Consider the following 19871-nt stretch of genomic DNA (forward strand, 5'->3'; position numbering starts at 1 on the left):
AACCTCCCTGACAAAGCACAGGAACAAATCTGTACAGACACATGCCTAGAACCCCGACCAGGGGTATTCTATTTGCTACCCAAGATCCATAAACCTGGAAATCCTGGATGCCCCATCATCTCAGGCATTGGCACCCTAACATTAGGCTTGTCTGGTTATGTGGACTCTCTTCTCAGGCCCTTCGCTACCAGCACTCCCAGCTATCTTCGAGACACCACTGACTTCCTGAGGAAACTACAATCCATCGGTGATCTTCCAGAAAACACCATCCTGGCCACTATGGACGTAGAAGCCCTCTAAACCAATATTCCACACAAAGATGGACTACAAGCTATCAGGAACAGTATCCCCGATAATGTCACAGCTAACCTGGTGGCTGAACTTTGTGACTTTGTCCTCACTCTCAACTATTTCACATTTGGGGACAATATATACCTTCAAGTCAGCGGCACTGCTATGGGTACCCACATGGCCCCACAGTATGCCAACATTTTTATGGCTGACTTAGAACAACGCTTCCTTAGCTCTCGTCCCCTAACGCCCCTACTCTACTTGCGCTACATTGATGACATCTTCATCATCTGGACCCATGGAAAAGAAGCCCTTGAGGAATTCCACCATGATTTCAATAATTTCCATCCCACCATCAACCTCAGCCTAGATCAATCCACACAAGCAGTCCATTTCCTGGACACTACTGTGCTAATAAGCGATGGTCACATAAATACCACCCTATACCGGAAACCTACTGATCGCTACACTTACCTACATGCCTCCAGCTTCCATCCAGGACACACCACACGATCCATTGTCTACAGCCACGCTCTGAGATATAACCGCATTTGCTCCAATCCCTCAGACAGAGACAAGCACCTACAAGATCTCTATCAAGCATTCTTAAAACTACAATACCCACCTGCTGAAGTGAAAAAACAGATTGACAGAGCCAGACGAGTACCCAGAAGTCACCTCCTACAAGACAGGCCCAACAAAGAAAATAACAGAACACCACTAGCTGTCACCTTCAGCCCCCAACTAAAACCTCTCCAGCGCATCATCAGAGATCTACAACCTATCCTGAAAGATGATCCCTCACTCTCACAGATCTTGGGAGACAGACCTGTCCTCGCTTACAGACAACCCCCCAACCTAAAGCAAATACTCACCAGCAACCACACATCACTGAACAAAAACACTGACCCAGGAACCTATCCTTGTAACAAAGCCCGATGCCAACTCTGTCCACATATCTATTCAAGTGATATCATCATAGGACCTAATCACATCAGCCATACCATCAGGGGCTCATTCACCTGCACATCTACCAATGTGATATATGCCATCATGTGCCAGCAATGCCCCTCTGCCATGTACATTGGCCAAACCGGACAGTCTCTACACAAAAGAATTAATGGACACAAATCTGACATCAGGAATCATAATACTCAAAAACCAGTGGGAGAACACTTTAACCTGTCTGGTCATTTAATGACAGACCTGCGGGTGGCTATCTTACAACAGAAAAACTTCAAAAACAGACTCCAACGAGAGACTGCTGAGCTGGAATTGATATGCAAACTAGATACAATCAATTTAGGATTAAATAAGGACTGGGAATGGCTGAGCCATTACAAACATTGAATCTATCTCCCCTTGTAAGTATTCTCACACTTCTTATCAAACTGTCTGTACAGGGCTAGCTTGATTATCACTTCAAAAGTTTTTTTTCACTTACTTAATTGGCCTCTCAGAGTTGGTAAGACAACTCCCACCTGTTCATGCTCTCTGTATGTGTGTATATATATCTCCTCAATATATGTTCCATTCTATGCATCCGAAGAAGTGGGCTGTAGCCCACGAAAGCTTATGCTCTAATAAATTTGTTAGTCTCTAAGGTGCCACAAGTACTCCTGTTCTTTTTGCGGATACAGACTAACACGGCTGCTACTCTGAAATCAATTTCAGCTTCCTCCCATACTTGTTCAGATATCTTTGCAGCATCATTTGAAAGTGTTATCATCTGCATGGCTGATATATCCCCTAACTCAGTGTTCAGGGGGGTATCGATCAGCGTTCACATCAAACTCCTCATCAGTACCCAGCCCAAGCTGGGGAAGCTGATGATCCAACCAACGGATCAAATTCGGTGATTAATCCTGGTCACGTGCCACCTGAGGCATATTGCGCATAGGCTAAGTCTCAATGTTCAGATTGCCTGCCATGCAACTCTTAGTCAATAACCTTGACTTAGTCAATAACCCTGTGCTACCTTATCTCCGATATGTATTCATATGTGTGCCTTTAAGTCACTACCATATGAATTATTTTAACTGATATGAAAACTCAAAGCTTATCTGCTGGATCTCTGACCAGCTACAGTGACAGTAAGAAATGCTGTTGAGTCCTGAAATATAGCTGTACCCATGACACTACAATAGTGTTAGGATGCCATCTGGACTTAAAAAAATAATTACCCATCACCTCCTAGCCCAGGGACTAAGCCTAATAACCAGAGTGAAAGATATTGGTGTCACCTATGCCTCCCAAGATTATGCCCCTCAATTTGAATGAACACCACAGCTGTGGACTGTTTATTCTGTATTGTAATGGTAACACATTGTCAATCAACTTTCCACTTCGTTAAAATTACAGTAAATCCATTAAGTCCCTCTTGCTTTTGCTTAACCTTTTTTTTCTATCCTCAGTGTATTCCACAAGGCCAACTCACTTTTGCTTTCCTAACATAGATCTTGGTGTATTTATCCTATGCTGTCTTTAATACCTCTATTTTTTTTCTTCTCTCACCCTCTACACACTTTTCTCTCTCTCTGTTTCCCCACACTTAGTTCACTAACTCATCACCTGTATTTTCTGTTTTCCTCTTCCATATCTCCCTCCAAAATGTCTTCTCTCCTATACCACTCTTCTCAGTTCTAATTAATCTTCCTTTCTCATATACATGGGGCTTGGAAATTTACCTGACACCTCATTTCTAAAGGATTAAACCTACTAACCAAAGACTGATAAAAAGATAGAGGCAGGGGCACTATCAAGGCAACACTCAGATGAGAAGAAAACCACCTCCCTGGCTGCTGGGATTCCTACCAGGGTGCTCTCCCAAGGCTCTGGTTGGGGGTTTCATCTTCTGTGTCAGACCCCAGCCATTACGGGCTTGATAAATTTTAAGCCCTTCCCTTCACTCCCTTTTTTCCCTCCCAGTTTGCTGGAATGGAGAAGGCCCAGTCTTTATCTGTTTCCTCCATCTTGTGCGAGAGCCTCCTGTTGTGTTCCCTCAGCTTTCTGGCCGTGAGGGCTGCATATCTATTTACTCAGCTCCTCCCCCAGGCTCTCTGTTTTGGTCCTCCCCTCCTCTACTGTTCCTCAGAGCTTTCTCAAACACAGTGAAACTTATCTGATCCTTGCGTGCTGCCCCACAGGGTGCTGAATAGCAAGACCAAAAACTGACGACTCTGTTCAGTTTTCACTTAAACTAGAATTGGGACATCTGTAAGGGGCAGCAGAGATTGAGGTTAAGGTAGAGAGGCCAGCACAAATTTATGCTCAGCTAACATTTAAAATATTACTTTCACAAGCACAAGGCCTGGACAATTTTATTTTTTTAAAAGGAAAAATCTAGATTCTGCAGAAGCTGTTGGAAGTCATCCATGCTAGTTTCCTACTCACCATAAATGAGTGGAATTTTCAAGCCTTGGATACTATTATCCTCAGTAGATTCATTTAATATGTTGATGTGAAAGATACTAAGCTCCATAGAATACATATCTCCTTCTAAAACATTGTAAATTTCCCCTATAAAGAAAACATTTTCTGCATGTTTCATTTAAGATGAGACCTCTCTTTTGTTGGAAGAGTTAATAAAATATCAAGGCCAAAACAACAAACAGAACAACCAAACAGCCTAGAGTGGAAACATAGTATCTGAAGCAATCACTATCACAAGTTTCAGTTGGGACTTTTAATCTGAAAAGCAGTACTATCATTTTCTGGGAGTTGGAAGTACTTAAATCAGACATCTTCTTGGCCCTCAAATTACTGAAGACCCAGTTCAGTAAAAGTGACATCCAGGAAAATGGTGTGTTCTCTAATTTATATAGATTTTAATAGAAACAAGCCTTGAATGGATGCACCATATTAACTGGTTTTAGGAGAATTTTATAGGCTTTATGGTGCCTAATTTCAATGTGCTTTCTTAGGGCTCAGTTGGAATATCGTTATATTGTGTTGACAGGAGAAATGTCAGTTTTTCATAATATACAATCCACCTGAGCTGGATCACCATATCAGATTGAGGAAATTCCCAAGCAATGTTCTTTTTTATCATATATTTTGTTCCACAGATGTCAACATGGAGGCCTCGTGCCTAAAAATGCATGATTGGCTATATTGGAAAAGTTGATTAGACAATCAGTGCATTCAGCACACCTGATATGATCATATGACTATCTGTGTATTATTTTTCCTGGGGCACAACCTGAATGATTCCAAATACTTCAAAGGAGCTGGATTTGAGAGGAGCTAGATTGGTGTAAAAATTCTGTCCTAACTGGATGTGCCCCATCCTCGTTAAAAAGATTAAAGTATACTAATATATCAAAACATAATGCAATCTATTCTAATATTTTCTATCAAGCAGTTTTCTTTAAAGGTATTTTATCTAAATATACAATGTTTACCAACTTTTTAAGTAAAACCAAATGTGTATGTGCTATGTTCTTTTTATGCTAATAGTTATTACTATCACAGGTAAGAGGACTATAAATTTAAAACTAAATTAATAAAGAAAGATGACAAACTAAAAGCATAAAGCAATAGGTGTGTATCTTTAAATTCCTCTGTCCTTACATTGGCTATAAATATTTAATTAAAATATTTTGCTCATTGCACTGTTTTGGTGTTTTTCTTGAAAAACAGATAAAGAAAAAATGTTACATTTTCAACAGAATTCTCAACTCTTAGATCAAAACCTATTAAAAAGTTAGCTCCTTGATTGAAATAAAATAAATTTTTTAGTCTGTATTAAAAGAAGGGATGTACCAATGTCACATTGTCAGAATCCTCCTTTTTATTTTTATTTCACAAAGTGCAGCACTTCAGCAGTAAACTGGGCAACACAGAACAAAATTAATTGCAATTGATATACTACAAATGTTTTCCACAAGCCTATCTAACTGCTCTTGGTTTACTTACATCCAACATTTTGGCCAGTACATCACTTTACATTACCAAAAAATAAAAAAATGAAGAAAATCCATTCAATTAAAAAAACAAACAAAACAAAAAACAAACAAAAAAAAACCCACAGTTTGGCCCACTGCAAAAAATTACAGATGTAATTAGCAAAGCAGTAATAACCAAACGGAGATTAACAAGACAGGCATTAATTTGGTGATGAGCAATAGTAATACATTAAACTTAATGTAGAAAGAACAAAAGAAAAAACTTGGGACCCTTATACGTGATTTTCAGATGTTTATTGCAGAAAGTTTTAATTCAGCTAGCAAAGTGTAAGTGAGAATCTTAATGCAGAAATGTTCCAAATATTGTACAAATTGCATACTGTTTTCCCATGTGTTACTACATGTATCCATACCATTTTGTGTGTGGGGGGGTATGGAAAATCAATTAACATACTGCCCACAAAATGTAAATGTTTGATATTTTCAGGTATGAATGTGTGAACTAGAATGAATCACTAGTCAGAGCTGTTGTCAGAATAAGACTTGTTTGACTGAGGAGAGAGGGGCACCTTCCCCCCAAAAAAACATTTAGTAGAAGCTTAAGAAAGCTTACTGTGTTTATTTAAAATGATCACATTATCACAAGGTTTACAATAGACATTTGAATGAGAACACACATAAATCTGATGAAATGTAAAAGAAATCCTAACTAATTTCTGGATTGCTTTCTGTCATATTTCTTTTTCTTCCTTTAAGGGTTTTGTCTAGCTGCCACATTAAGCTACATGGCAGTGCCACCATAACAGTCTTACACAAAACTAAATCACAAGTTTCTCTCTTGTAGTAAAAGAATTAGATAAAAGTTTTGAAAATAAGGCAACAAAACATTCCAATCATGAATAAAATGAATTTATGGGAACACATTTAATATAACTTAACAAAAATGTCACAGATTATTGATAGTTGTTAATACACACACACTTACCTCAATAGCTCTCTTAATATATGGAATCTGTGTGCCACTGTCCAGATCTTCATTTATAATAAGTCTTCTAGCCCACTGACCTGCCCTGACAACACCACTACCATGAATTAAAACCATCAGTTTATCTGGATTTGTCAATGCATCCTCACTCATAAAGATAAAACTCTTTGGCTCACTCTCAGTAGCATCTACCTGAAATTTAAAAAAATAAATTTAAAAATAAATAAAAACACATTCTGGTGTATCAATAGACATATTAAGAAAACCTAATAGCTGCAATTATAAAGTAGCATTGGAATTTATACACAAACATCATTACTATTTATTTGTGTTATGTTAGCACGTGAAAGCCACACTGTGTTTGATGCTGTAAAAACAAAGAATAAGACAAAACCTGCCCTAAAGACCTTGCGATCTAATGTGAAAAGCAAAAAAATACATTACAACTAAGAACACTTATACTGCATCAAATAGAAGTAGGAAGTACGATTAAGCTTTAAAGTATAAAAGGTACAAAAAGAGTAAAAGGCACGGAATTTAGAAGTTCACATAAATTTACTGACAGAAAATAAAGCCCACCAAAGGACTACCTGGGAGGAAAAAAAAGTAATTTGTCACATCTTATTTGCCAGAAGCAGCAATAATAGATCATCTAGAAAATATATAAAAGTGAAAAAGTCATAGCATTCCATTTCAGTCCCCACAACATAAATAGCCAATTATCCAAATATGAAACAGTAGCATAAATTTAGTCCATTATAAACTTAAAAGGACAGGTATCTACATACAAAACACATAAAAAATACAGGAATCCAATTTTGGACTCAAGAGTGGCTTTGAGTGAGGGCATTGTTGTGCTGCCTAAGGAACAGCCTGAGAAGTAGATTGCGATTCAAAGAGCCACAATCTGATATCCAGTGTTCCCCTTTCTCTGGAAGCTGGGGAAACACACTGCACCAGTTATGTACCTGGTGCAGAGTACCCAGCCTGAAGCACCAGCACAACTATGCTGACCTGAATGTTGAGGGGGCAGAGCTACAGGTCCCATCTATTCCTTGTTCCCTTCCAAGCACAAGAATAAGCAGCAGGGGAGGGGGAAATGCAGTGAGCTACTCTCCTGCACCTCCTGCCCAATTACCCATAGCATGCGTAACTGATGCAGGCTTGTAAGGGGGTACCTTGTATCACCTTGCTTCCCTGTGTGACTGTGCAAGTCAGACCCATATGTTTGGGGGCAGGATACAGCAAATCAATGACTTTTGAAGAAACAGGGCCCTCTGCTTCTCTAGGACAAAAATACAAAAGCTTCTGAACAATTAAGATACAGCTAGAAGTTTTGTATCAAGTCAGTTTGTCTTTTGTGTATGGACATTTATCCTTCTTTCGTTCTTTCAAAACTCATAGGGCATGATATTACAAACTTTTCTTAATACAGGTAGTCCTTACTCACACAAGCAGTCTTATTGGAGTTGATAAAATGACCTAAGTAAGGACCACTCACAGAGTCACACCCAATTACAGCTCCTACTTTGATACCAAAACCTTAATCCTGTTGCGTTTCATACATTCTGCCTCCAAACAGCATACAATTTTGGGGAAAATGGAGCCTCAGTTCCCCCTCTTTAAAATAGGGAATATACTTCCCTTCTTTGTCTTGTCTAGTTAGACCAGGGGTGGGCAAACTTTTTGGCCTGAGGGCCACATTGGAGAATAGAAATTGTATGGCAGGCCATGAATGCTCACAAAATTGGGGTTAGGGTGCAGGATGGGGAGCGGGTTCTGGGGTAGTACTGGGATGAGAGGTTTGGGGTGCAGGAGTGTGCTCGAGGAGTTTGGAGAGCGGGAGGGGGATCAGGGCTGGGGCAGGGGCGTGGGGAGAGGCTCAGGGGGTGCAGGCTCCAAGCAGTGCTTACCTCAAGCGGTTCCCGGAAGCCGTGGCATGTCCCTTCTCCGGCTCCTATGCAGAGGTGCAGCCGGGCGGCTCTGCACACTGCGCCGCCCCTGCAGCTTCCAGTGGAGCGTGTAGGAGCCGGAGCGGGGCCATGCCTCGGCTTCTGGGAGCCACTGTACGGGGACATGTCAGCAAATCAGTAAAGTGCCTGAAACCACTATTGAGTATTGCTAAAAGCAGCCAAGTCAGCAGGCTGTAAATTGGCCATGTCCCAGCCTCAGCTTGACCAAGGCAGGAGGGAAGGGGGGTTTGGGTGCCACAGAAAGGGCAGCTTGACCCCATGTCTTCCTGGTAAGAACTGTGTTGAAGTTGCTGATACATGCATTTTAGAAGAGCAGGATGTGCCCTCAGGAATGTGTCTATTAGGGTCTCAAGGCTGCAAACTCTGGGAAAAACCCACACCTAGTTAATCAATAATCAGAAGAAAACCTCTTGCTTGACCATTAGGACTGCTTGATTAGCAAGTTTTCTTTAAGGGACATGTCGTTGTGTTACTAATGTATAAAATAAGGGGAGAACTCTTCAAGTCGGGACTGGTCTCTCCTCTGGGTGCATCTTGTGTTCCCCACCGGCATACGGGCTGCCGCTGTGCCACTCGAGAGCCATACTCAGCTTCGGTAATCGAGGGTTGGGGGTGTTTTACTAACCTGTTGCAGACGTGTGTAAGTGCTTGAGACTAAGTAAAGTTTAGCTTTAAGTGAAAGCACTCGTGTTGTCCTGTTTGTGCCAGCCATCTATCGGTTGGACGGCCATGTCTCCCCTGATTTGTTTACTGACACCACCTCGCACAGAGTAAAAGTTACCAAGAGCTTTGGGTTGAAAGAACCCCGGGTAAGACCATGTGGTGCGGCCCCGACACTGCACCATTGCTAGAGCGCTGAAGTGGGACCAAGCCATGTGGTCCGGCCCCCGACCCAGCACCCCGGCTGGAGCGCTGGAGCGGGGCCGAGCTGCATGGTGCGGCTCACGGGCTGGCTTAAAACGGACCACGGGCCGTAGTTTTCCCACCTCTGAGTTAGACAATAGGAGACAATCCCTACCCAAAAGAGCTTGCAATATGTATGTTCAATACATAGCACAATGAGGTCCTAGTCTTGGCTGGAGCATCTAGGCACTACCATCACAACAAACAACAGTATTAGTAACAATAACAATATAAAGAAAGATTGTAGCTATATTGGGAGTGGGAGAAGCAAAACATTAGCTCTCAAATGATATCTAGTAAGGTGAACTTGAGTTTTGCAAACAATTTGAACATTTAAGAAACTAGAAATAGCCACAATTAAGATGAAAATGTAAATTGAAAAAAGCGTAATTTAGTGTACACTTTAATACACTGCACTAATCACATGCATTAGAAGGCATAATATTAACTAGTTCACACTTCTATAAATGGGTTAATGCTGAACAGAGGGGGAAAAAACCTTATTCCCTTTGTCAACTTAATTACATTTGGAAACTTTTCTTCAAACCAATTTGTCTTCAAACAGCAATAATTCATTAAATGAAGCTTTCACTAAGGAATGCACATAAAGGTCACTTTTGTGCACAACCTCACTTTATTGACAAATCAGCCTACAATACCATTTAGTTCTAGTCAGAGTGAGACTGCATAAAGCAATTTGTATCTATTAACAATTCAGTTTTAGATGTGCTCATGAACGCTTAACTATGATCTTAACTCTGCTCTTTCATTTAAACAAATTAAATAAACTCAGCAAAACTAAAAAAGTTTAGTTTAACAATTAGAGTCAGTATTGCTATTCACATGAAACACAAACTCAATCATTTTAGTTTTGTAGCTAGGAATTTCAAATCATCCTAAATTCTATTGGCATTTTACAGGCAATGCAATCTTTGACTGTATTCCTCGTTTCCAGATTCTGGTTTTTAGTGAATTACATACACTTTGCAGTTTTTCCAAACCTATAGTAATACCCAGAGTTATCTGATGAGCTAATATACTCTAGATATATTATGAAATATTTCAAGTTTCTAAACATTACTTCAATTTTCCCACAAGTTAAAGCACAATTTTTCATGTGATATCTCAGAATACCTCAGACAATAAATAATAATAATAAATATACACAATGTTTTCATCAGCAACAGAACACCACCACTTTGCGCACATTTCATCAATAAATAGGGTTAAAGAGATTGTTTGTGTCAATAAGAAATAATTACATGAAACATTAGGCTCTTATTTCTGTGAATTAAAATTTTAACTCTTCTAAAACACTAAAAGGAAATGATGAGACCATTAAAATTGCTTATTAAAAAACATTATGAAAATCATAGATCTAGAAGCCCACAGAGGAAGACGAATGGGTGGAATCACTTACGTGTATGGCTAGTGAGTGGAAATAACTGTTATTGGATGTCAAAGAGAGAAAGAGGGATACACTGAGCAGCAGTGAGGGAGGTACAGGTTTGCTAACTTCTAAAAACATCTGGAATGTGATCAAGGAGTCTGAACACACAGTTCTACATAAAGCTGCCTAGTCCATTTTATTTTTCAGTCCTCACAATATTGAATCACTAGGTTGTTGCTTTATATTCTAACCAGGAAATGTGAAAGCTGGTTATCAATACCACAAAAAGTATGATTAGTATTTAGTGATTATTAAATGTCAGTCTATGAATTCATCTAACTTATCATGCCCAAAATTTAAGAAAGTTGTTTGAAAACAAGTGACTGACTGAAGTAATGAAAATAGATAATTCTTCTAAAGGAAAATGTAAATAATGCCAAAAGTTGTTAAGTTGTCAGACAGAGAGGATTCTTGCTTATCAAAGAAATAAGTTTCTTCATTTTCTATTAGATCAGATATGACACTGAATGAAATTTTGTCCATTTAAGAGGAAGAGCAAAACATTGATGACTTTGAAGATTCTGCACAGTGAGACTTTTTGTGCCATCTTTGCCAATGAAATAAAATTGCAATAATTTAAATTCTTGATTCAGGACTTCCAGCAGCTGTAAAACGTAAGCTTAATTTAGTAACAACCTCTGCTAGTTTTCAGCTCAAACAGCAGCAAAGATCAATCACTGATTATGCTATAAAAACAACAAATGCAAAGAATATCTTCTTTATGCTAACATTGACTTCAATGGAGCATAAAATGAGCAATTTAAAGAAATGATTGAAGTATTTCACCCTGGAATATACTCCTCCTGATTTAAGCTTGCAGGTCTGCTACTAGATGTTGCAAGTGAAGAAACAAGAAAAACATGGAGAAAAACTAAGACTCAATATTAACATACCAACAATAATGCAATGTGAGAGAGAGAAGGTGGCCAAGGTAATATCTTTTACTGAACAACTTCTGTTGGTGAAAGAGAGAACCTTTTGAGCTACACAGAGTTTTTCTTCAGATCTGAGAAAGTCAGGGTGTCACAGCTAAATACAACGTGGAGCAGATTCTTTAGCATAAGTAGTTAACACATACTGTAAGAGACCATTCAAAGAACTCTCCCACACCAGCATCAACCTCCTGGACATCATGACCAGCTTCAACAATGGAACCCTACAGACTATTACAGGAAGAAACCCACACCACACTTATCTTCACAGATCCAATAATCACCCCAAACACACCAAGAAATCTGTTATCTATAGCCAGGGCCTCACATACCACAGAATATGCTCCAAGGAGAAAGTCCAGAATACATACCTTCACACCCTTAAAACCGCCTTCACCAAACAAAGACACTCCACTAGGGAAATAGATTACATCATGAAATAGGCCATCCAAATACCCAGAGAGAACCTGCTTCAATACCAGGGGAAAAACCCCATAACCCTCACCACACAGCCCTAGTTGTCATCTACCATCCCACACTGTAACCCATACAGGGTATCAAACAATTACAACACATACTGAAAGAAATCTCTCCTGAACCCCCAACCTTGCCACGCTCATCATCAGAAACAAGCTCCCCACAGACCTGGACACACCAAACCCTACCATACTACCAGATGCAAAACCTGCAGACATATCTCCACTGCTATGATGATCACTACCCCCCACCCCTGCCCCAGAACATACCTTTCAAGATCCATGGGTCCTACACCAGCCTATCACAACATGTGGTGTACCTCATCCAGCGCACTAAATATCCCAATAACTACTATGTGGGTGAAACCAGAAAATCACTATACTCTTGAATGAACTCACAGGATAAAAGGCAAAAACCCATGGGTGAACACTTTTCACAAAATAATCACTCCATATCTGATCTTAGTCCTCATCCTTAAAGGAAACTTAGAATCATAGAATAATAGAACTGGAAGGGACCTCGTGAGGTCATCTAGTCCAGTCCCCTGCACTCAAGGCAGGACTAAGTATTATCTAGACCATCCCTGACAGGTGTTTGTCCAACCTGCTCTTAAAAATCCCCAATGATAGAGATTCCACAACATCCCTAGGCAATTTATTCCAGTGCTTAACCACTCTGACAGTTAGGAAGTTTTTCCTAATGCCCAACCTAAACCACCTTTGCTGCAATTTAAGCCCACTGTTTCTTTTTCCTATCCTCAGTGGTTAAGAAGAACAATTTTTCTCCCTCCTCCTTGTAACAACCTTTTATGAACTTGAAAACTGTTATGTCCCCTCTCAGTCTTCTCTTTTCCAGACTAAACAAACCCAATTTTTTTCAATCTTCCCTCATCGGTCATGTTTTCTAGACCTTTAATCATTTTTGTTGCTCTTCTCTAGACTTTCTCCAATTTGTTCCAGAAATGTGCACCCAGAACTGGACACAAGACTCCAGTTGAGGCCTAATCAGCGCGGAGTAGAGCAGAAGAACTACTTCTCATGTCTTGCTTACAATACTCCTGCTAATACAACCCAGAATAATGTTTGCTTTTTTTTGCAACAGCGTTACACTGTTGATTCATATTTAGCTTGTGATCCACTATGACCCCCAGATCCCTTTCCACAGTACTCCTTCTTAGGGAGTCATTCCCCATTTTGTATGAGTGCAACTGACTGTTCCTTCCTACTAGGAGTACTTTGCATTTGTCCTTATTGAATTTCATCCTATTTACTTCCGACCATTTTTCCAGTTTGTCCAGATCATTTTGAATTTTAATCCTATCCTCCAAAACACTTGCAACCCCTCCCAGCTTGGTATCATCCTCAAACTTTATAAATGTACTCTCTCTGCCATTATCTAAATAATTGATGAAGCTGAGTCCCAGGAAGGTGGCAGGTTTTGAGATGTATTGCACTTGCGATGCAAAACTCCCAAAGATGTATTGTCTACTGACAGAGATGACCTGATATGGCCGCTCCCTGGCCATTCACACAGAACATCACTCCAGTGTTGTCCATGAAGACGAAGATTCTGTCCCTAGATATGAGGGAGAAATGCTCAATAGGTCAGATTAACAGCTCACAACTCCTGCACATTTATGTGGAGATTGAAATCTTCTTGGGCCCACAGACCTTGAGTTTGTAAGTTTCTTGGTGATCTCCCAAGCCTACAGAAGCAGCATGAGATATTGCTTCAATGAGAGTCAGCGTGAGTAAAGCAGGGGCAAAGCAAACTTCCACACATACATTGGCTGGGTCCATCCATCAGTCCAAGGAGTTATCACTCCTGCAGCATTTCCAATTGTTGATGAGCCAGGGATTACACTGACCTTAACCAGCCCTACAATTTCCTGAGACAAATTCTGGCATGCTGAGACACCTACATGCAGGAGCCCATGTGCCCCAACAGCCTGACACAACTTTTCACTGTTGTGATCAATGGGCTTTGAGATCTATGGAAATGCTTAATATTGTCTGGAATCTGGCTTGAGGTAGGAGCACTCTGGCTACAGTAGAATTCAGAACCAACCCTATAAATTATATTCTTTGGAGAGAATATTTGCTTGTCCTCATTTATCAACAGAGCCAAAACACTGCAGAGGGATCAGATTCTGAAGAGGCTGACTTCTACTAGGAGCTTGGATCAACCTCGTACCAGCCAGCCATCCAGGTAAGGAAATACTTACAACCCTGCTTTTCTTAGGAATGCAGCCACCACTACCAAGCATTTTGTAAATATTTGTGGGGAAGCAGACAGCGCAAAGGGCAGGGCTGTAAACTGAAAATGGGGTCACTGACTAGAAATTTTAGGAATCTCCTGTTGCTTTGATGGTGAGAGACATGAAAATACACATCCTGCAAGTGGAGGGCCACATAGCAATTGCTGGGATTCAGGGAAGGAATAATGGAGACCAGGGTAATTGCATGAAATCTTCTTTTCTTTATATATTTGTTCAGATTTTGCAGGTCTAAAATGGGTCTGAGTTCCTGATTCCAAAGGCAAAAGGAAGTCTAACATGAATAGAAACCCTTCCCTCAGAGAAGAAAGGGAACCTCTTCTATAGCTCCAAAATGGATAAGAGACTGGACCTCCTAAAGGAGGACAGCCTTGTAAGAAGAGTCCCTGAAAAAGGACGGGGCAAGGAGGAATGGAAATAAACTGCAGGGTCTATCCCTGTTCCACAGTACTTAGGATTCATCTGCTTGTGATAATATGGGACCAAGATAATAGAAAGTGGGAAAACCTGTTGGAAAAATAGGGAAAGGAGAAATCGGCACAACTGGATCTGGCACTCTGTCCTTGACAAGACAGGCAAACAAACTGCTTGGGATTGTCTGACTTCTTGGAGAAACCAGTTGAAGACGAAAACTGAGGAGGAGCTGGTCTTCTCCTATGGTTTTCCTTCATTTCCTAGACTGATCAGGCTGTCTCAGTGGAAAAAGGTCTGCAGAGGCAGAGAGTAGAATTGCTTCCTTTTTAGGGAAAGTAGTGTAAATTCCCAACTATTTCAAAGTGGGCATTCAATCTTTGAGACTGTGGAACATCTCATCTGTCTTCTGGGAGAACAGAAGGGAAGATTCTGAATCATCTGCTAGACCTCTTGCAGTAGACCCAAAGATTGAAGCCATGACTATCTGTGCACAGATATTGTAGATGACATGGCTCTAGCTGAATCTGCCCTGTCAAAGGATATTTGTAGAAAGGTGGGAGCTACCAGCTTGCCCTCATCTAACAGAGCCTGGAATTCCTGTCTGGTCTCCTCTGGCAACTTTTCTGAGAACTTCAGCATATTATCTCAAAAGGAGAAGTCATATCTTGTCAATAATGCTTGTTAGTTAGCAGTGCCCAATTGTAGACCAGATATAGAATACATTTTCACAGGTTTAATTTATTTGCCTCCTTGTTGTTTGAGGTGAAAGACAGATGACCCTGAGGTGCTTTTTCATTTACTGCCAAAACAACCAAAGAACCTGGCAAGGGATGGGTATAAAAATGTTTGTAGCCTTGAGAAGGCATATGGTACCTTTTCTTGGTTCTTTTGGCTGTCTGAGGAAGAAAAGGTGGTGTTTGCCATAAAGATCTTGTAGGCTCTACATGGCCTCATTGATAGGGAAAACCACTCTAAAAGGCCCTGCTTAACCCAGCATTTCCACGAGAATCTACAAGAACTCTCCTGGATCACCTCAGCAGGGATATCAAGATGGGTAGCAACTCTCTTTAAAAGGTGTGGGTAAGCCTTGTGATCATCTTGGACCGGTGAAGTATCCTGAGAACCTGCAGTTTCATCTGGTAATGATGAGGATAAATGCAAGGGAGGCTAAGGCTGATCCTCATGGAGCATACAGAGTGGATCTTGATGGCTTTGCTCAGTATCGATTACATCCTCCTGGACTTCCTTATGATAGTTAACATGTTGCCTGGTAGGAGACTGAAAAGGTCGAGGAATTGGAGAGGATCTGGATGTGGGAGGCATGCCCCATGGGATCCAATAGGGCAGGGGTCGGCAACGTTCGGCACGCGGCTCGCCAGGGTAAGCACCCTAGCGGGCCGGGCCAGTTTAGTTACCTGCTGATGTGGCAGGTTCGGCCAATCGCAGCCCCCACTGGCAGCGGTTAGTCGTCCCAGGCCAATGGGGGCGGCGGGAAGCGGCGCAGGCCGAGGGATGTGCTGGCCACGGCTTCCTGCCGCCCCCATTGTCCCGGGACGGCGAACCACGGCCAGTGCGGGCCGCGATCGGCAGAACCTGCCGCATCAGCAGATAAATAAACTGTCCCGGCCCGCTAGGGTGCTTACCCTGGCGAGCCGCGTGCCGAACGTTGCCGACCCCCCTGCAATAGGGTCATTGGTATAGCACAGGACCCCAGCCATGAGTACTCCAAGGTTCCATTTCTCTGAAGTGTCTCTGTACCTCCAGTGGGTACCAGCAACAAAACTCTCACAATAAAAGAGTAAGAGAGTGATGTCATCTGTCTTGGAAGTGAGGGACACAAAAGCCTACTCACACTCCGAGGAGGACCAGAAGTCAGCTGATCATGGTGGTGCGGTACGAGGAAATGACAAGATCCAAGGATGGCATTCTGGAGATGTCAGTACCAGGGATACCATGGTAGGTTTACCCTCGACTGCACCTGTGGAGAAAATGCCAAAGGCCCTAATGTTTTATCCCTGCACAGTCCTGATCACTGATCACAAGCCTGAGTTATGTCCGTAACCAGGGCCTGAAGATGCACCAGTACCAGGTGAGCTGTCTCCTATACCATCAGGCACCAAAAGGCAAAGTCTTGTGCTGCTGCACATCCCCCTGGCATCACCAGTACTGAGAGACTTTCCTGTTGCTGATGTTGTTGCACAGCAATAATCAGTACCATGGCAAGGGTCAGTCTCACACAGTGCTGAGGTCCATGACCTGTAGTGAAAAGAGGCCAGTACCAGAGAGCATCCAATTCCAGAGGACACTGTCCCCTGTCCTCCCAAGTGCTTACTGGTGAATGGTAACAGGGACCTTGATCATCTAGCAGAACTAAGTCTCAGCTCCTTGGACAAATCTAACCTTTTGTGCTTCTTCCTTGGTACCAACGGTCCTGTCTCAGCAACAGTGTCCAGTTGTGTACTCTGTACTGATGCCAAAACACTCAGTGCACTCCCCAAGTGGGAAGGTTCACAAGACAGATGCAGGGCAGCCTCCATAAAAATATGGCACAGTCTCTCTGTCTTTCTTCATCCAGTGCTTAGTTTCTGCAAATTTGTCAGTGGTTCTTACCATGATTCTTGCTGAGACACTTTAGGCAGGTGGAAGGAGGTATACATTTTTTGTGGCTGGCACAAGGTTTAAATCCCAGAGCCTGAGGTATACGCCTATACCAGATGTCAGCACCCCGTAACAAGAGTGAACTGACACTTCATGAAAATAGTGAAGAAAACCAACAAATGAAGCATACACTAATCTAAGTAACTAATTCTGCTAACAAACAGCACCAACTATTTACAGAAGAAAAAACAAAATCCCTGTAAGAGGAGAAAACTTGAAGAAGCAAGCTGACATGCTCCAATTATCGATCGCAGTAGTAAGGAACGGAGACTGTCTGGGGCCGCTCCACCCATTTTATCATACAGCAGCACAAGGCAGCAGAGGGTGCATGCACTGCCTCAAAGGGTAACGCTAAAGGAAAAGTCTCCAACTCTGCTGCATTAGGCACACACACACCTGAAGTGGCATGGAGAATCACTCAAAGAGGAACTAGATTTTTTTTTTTTTTTTTTGCTTACTGCTATTGAGTCTACATCTGAAAAGAATATTGCACAATACTGCTGCTGAAGATGTAATCCAAAAATGTAAAGAAAAACAACAGTTTTGTCTGTTATTCGGACAACAAAAATAAAGATGATGAGAGAACTTCAAGTGCAGGCACCCTGAACTTCCGACAAATGGATTTTCTGCACACTATTAAAATCTACTGCGAAAAAAAAAAAAAGTAACACTTAACACAGTCCTAAAGTATATTATAGAAGTTTAAAAATTCTTCCACAAACACCATCAGCCCATTCCCTCAGCTATATGGTCTATAGGAAGGAACCTATAGGTAGGAACCCCACCCAGAGACCGAACCCAACACAGCAGCTACAGAAAGCTGTTTAAGCAGGGACTGAAGGACAGTGATCATGTTAGTTTCTGCTTTCTTCAGTTTTCACTCTGCTGATAGCTGTTGCTGCAAACCCTCCCATGCCACCCTCTCATGATTTCCAACCCTCCTCCCATCTTTTGTCTTCCCATCTAGCTCATCTACTGACATAATCCCTTTGAAATAATTTAAACAACAAAACAAAGAAAAAGCAGAACCAAAATGATGTTTTCAGACATTGCATTGTTCACTCAGTTTGTATGTTATATCTTTTCCCCCTACCCTTTGTCTGCCTTTTCTGGTTAGCTATTGTATGCTCTTCAGGGCAGGGACTCTCTTAGGGTATGTCTACACTACGAGAGTAGTTCAATTTTACTTAAATCGAATATGTGGAATCGATATTACAAAGTCGAACATGTGTATCCACACTAAGGGCAGTAATTCAACTTTGTGAGTCCACACTAACAGGGCAAGCGTCAACATTGGAAGCGGTGCACTGTGGGCAGCTATCCCACAGTTCCCGCAGTCCCCGCTGCCCATTGGAATTCTGGGTTGAGCCCCCAATGCCTGCTGGGGAAAAAAATGTGTCGAGGGTGGTTTTGGGTAACTGTCGTCATCCAACCGTCACTCCCGCCCTCCCTCCCTGAAAGCGCTGGCGGGCAATCATTTCATTTCGCGTGCTTTTCTGGTGAGTGACAGCGTGGACGCCACAGCACTGCGAGCATGGAGCCCACTGCGACCATCGCTGCAGTTTTGGCCATTGTCAACACCTCGAACCTTATCGTCCACCTTTTCCAGAGGCAGATGCTGAGAAATCGGGCGAGGAGGCTACGGCATCGCGGTGAGGACATGAAGTCTGAGAGAGGCACAGACCTCTCGCAAAGCACGGGACCCCGCGCCGTGAACATCATGGTGGCAATGGCTCATGTTGATGCTGTGGAATGGCGATTCTGGGCCCGGGAAACAAGCATGGACTGGTGGGACCGCATAGTGCTGGAGGTCTGGGATGAATCACAGTGGCTGCGAAACTTTCGGATGCGGAAGGGAACTTTCCTGAAACTTTGTGAGCTGCTGTCCCCTGCCCTGAAGCGCAAGGACACCCGGATGTGAGCAGCCCTGACTGTCCAGAAGCGAGTGGCCATAGCCATCTGGAAGCTTGCAACGCCAGACAGCTATTGGTCAGTCGCGAACCACTTTGGCGTGGGCAAATCTACCGTGGGGGTTGCTGTGATGCAAGTAGCCAACGCAATCGTTGAGCTACTGCTGTCAAAGGTAGTGACCCTTGGAAACGTGCAGGTCATCATAGATGGCTTCGCCGCGATGGGATTCCCAAACTGCGGTGGGGCTATAGATGGAACTCACATCCCTATCCTGGGACCGGACCACCAGGCCAGCCAGTACATTAACCGAAAGGGCTACTTCTCAATGGTGCTGCAAGCACTGGTGGACCATAGGCGACGTTTTACAAACATCAACGTCGGATGGCCGGGCAAGATTCATGACACTCGTGTTTTCAGGAACTCTGGTCTGTTTAGACAGCTGCAGGAAGGTATTTACTTCCCGGACCACAAAATAACTGTTGGGGATGTGGGAGATGCCTATAGTGATCCTCGGGGACCCAGCCTACCCGCTAATGCCCTGGCTCATGAAGCCCTATACAGGCGCCCTGGACACTGAAAAAGAACTCTTCAACTACCGTCTCAGCAAGTGCAGAATGGTGGTGGAGTGTGCTTTTGGACGTCTCAAGGGGAGATGGAGAAGCTTACTGACTCGCTCTGATCTCAGCGAAACCAAT

General features: G+C 42.3%; 1 protein-coding gene across 2 annotated transcripts in view; it reads right to left on the minus strand.

Moving 5' to 3' along the window:
* Positions 1–19871, minus strand: part of FAM172A (family with sequence similarity 172 member A) — a 319644-nt gene that overhangs the window by 258216 nt on the left and 41557 nt on the right. For both annotated transcript variants that reach the window (XM_026649170.1, XM_024206925.1), the window contains exon 6: positions 6184–6375. In XM_026649170.1, the coding sequence (XP_026504955.1) occupies positions 6184–6375 (192 nt within the window). The remainder of the gene's footprint in view (positions 1–6183; positions 6376–19871) is intronic.

Source organism: Terrapene carolina, unplaced genomic scaffold (genome assembly GCF_002925995.2).
Source record: "Terrapene carolina triunguis isolate 2854851 unplaced genomic scaffold, T_m_triunguis-2.0 Scaffold69, whole genome shotgun sequence".
Taxonomy (NCBI): domain Eukaryota; kingdom Metazoa; phylum Chordata; order Testudines; family Emydidae; genus Terrapene; species Terrapene triunguis.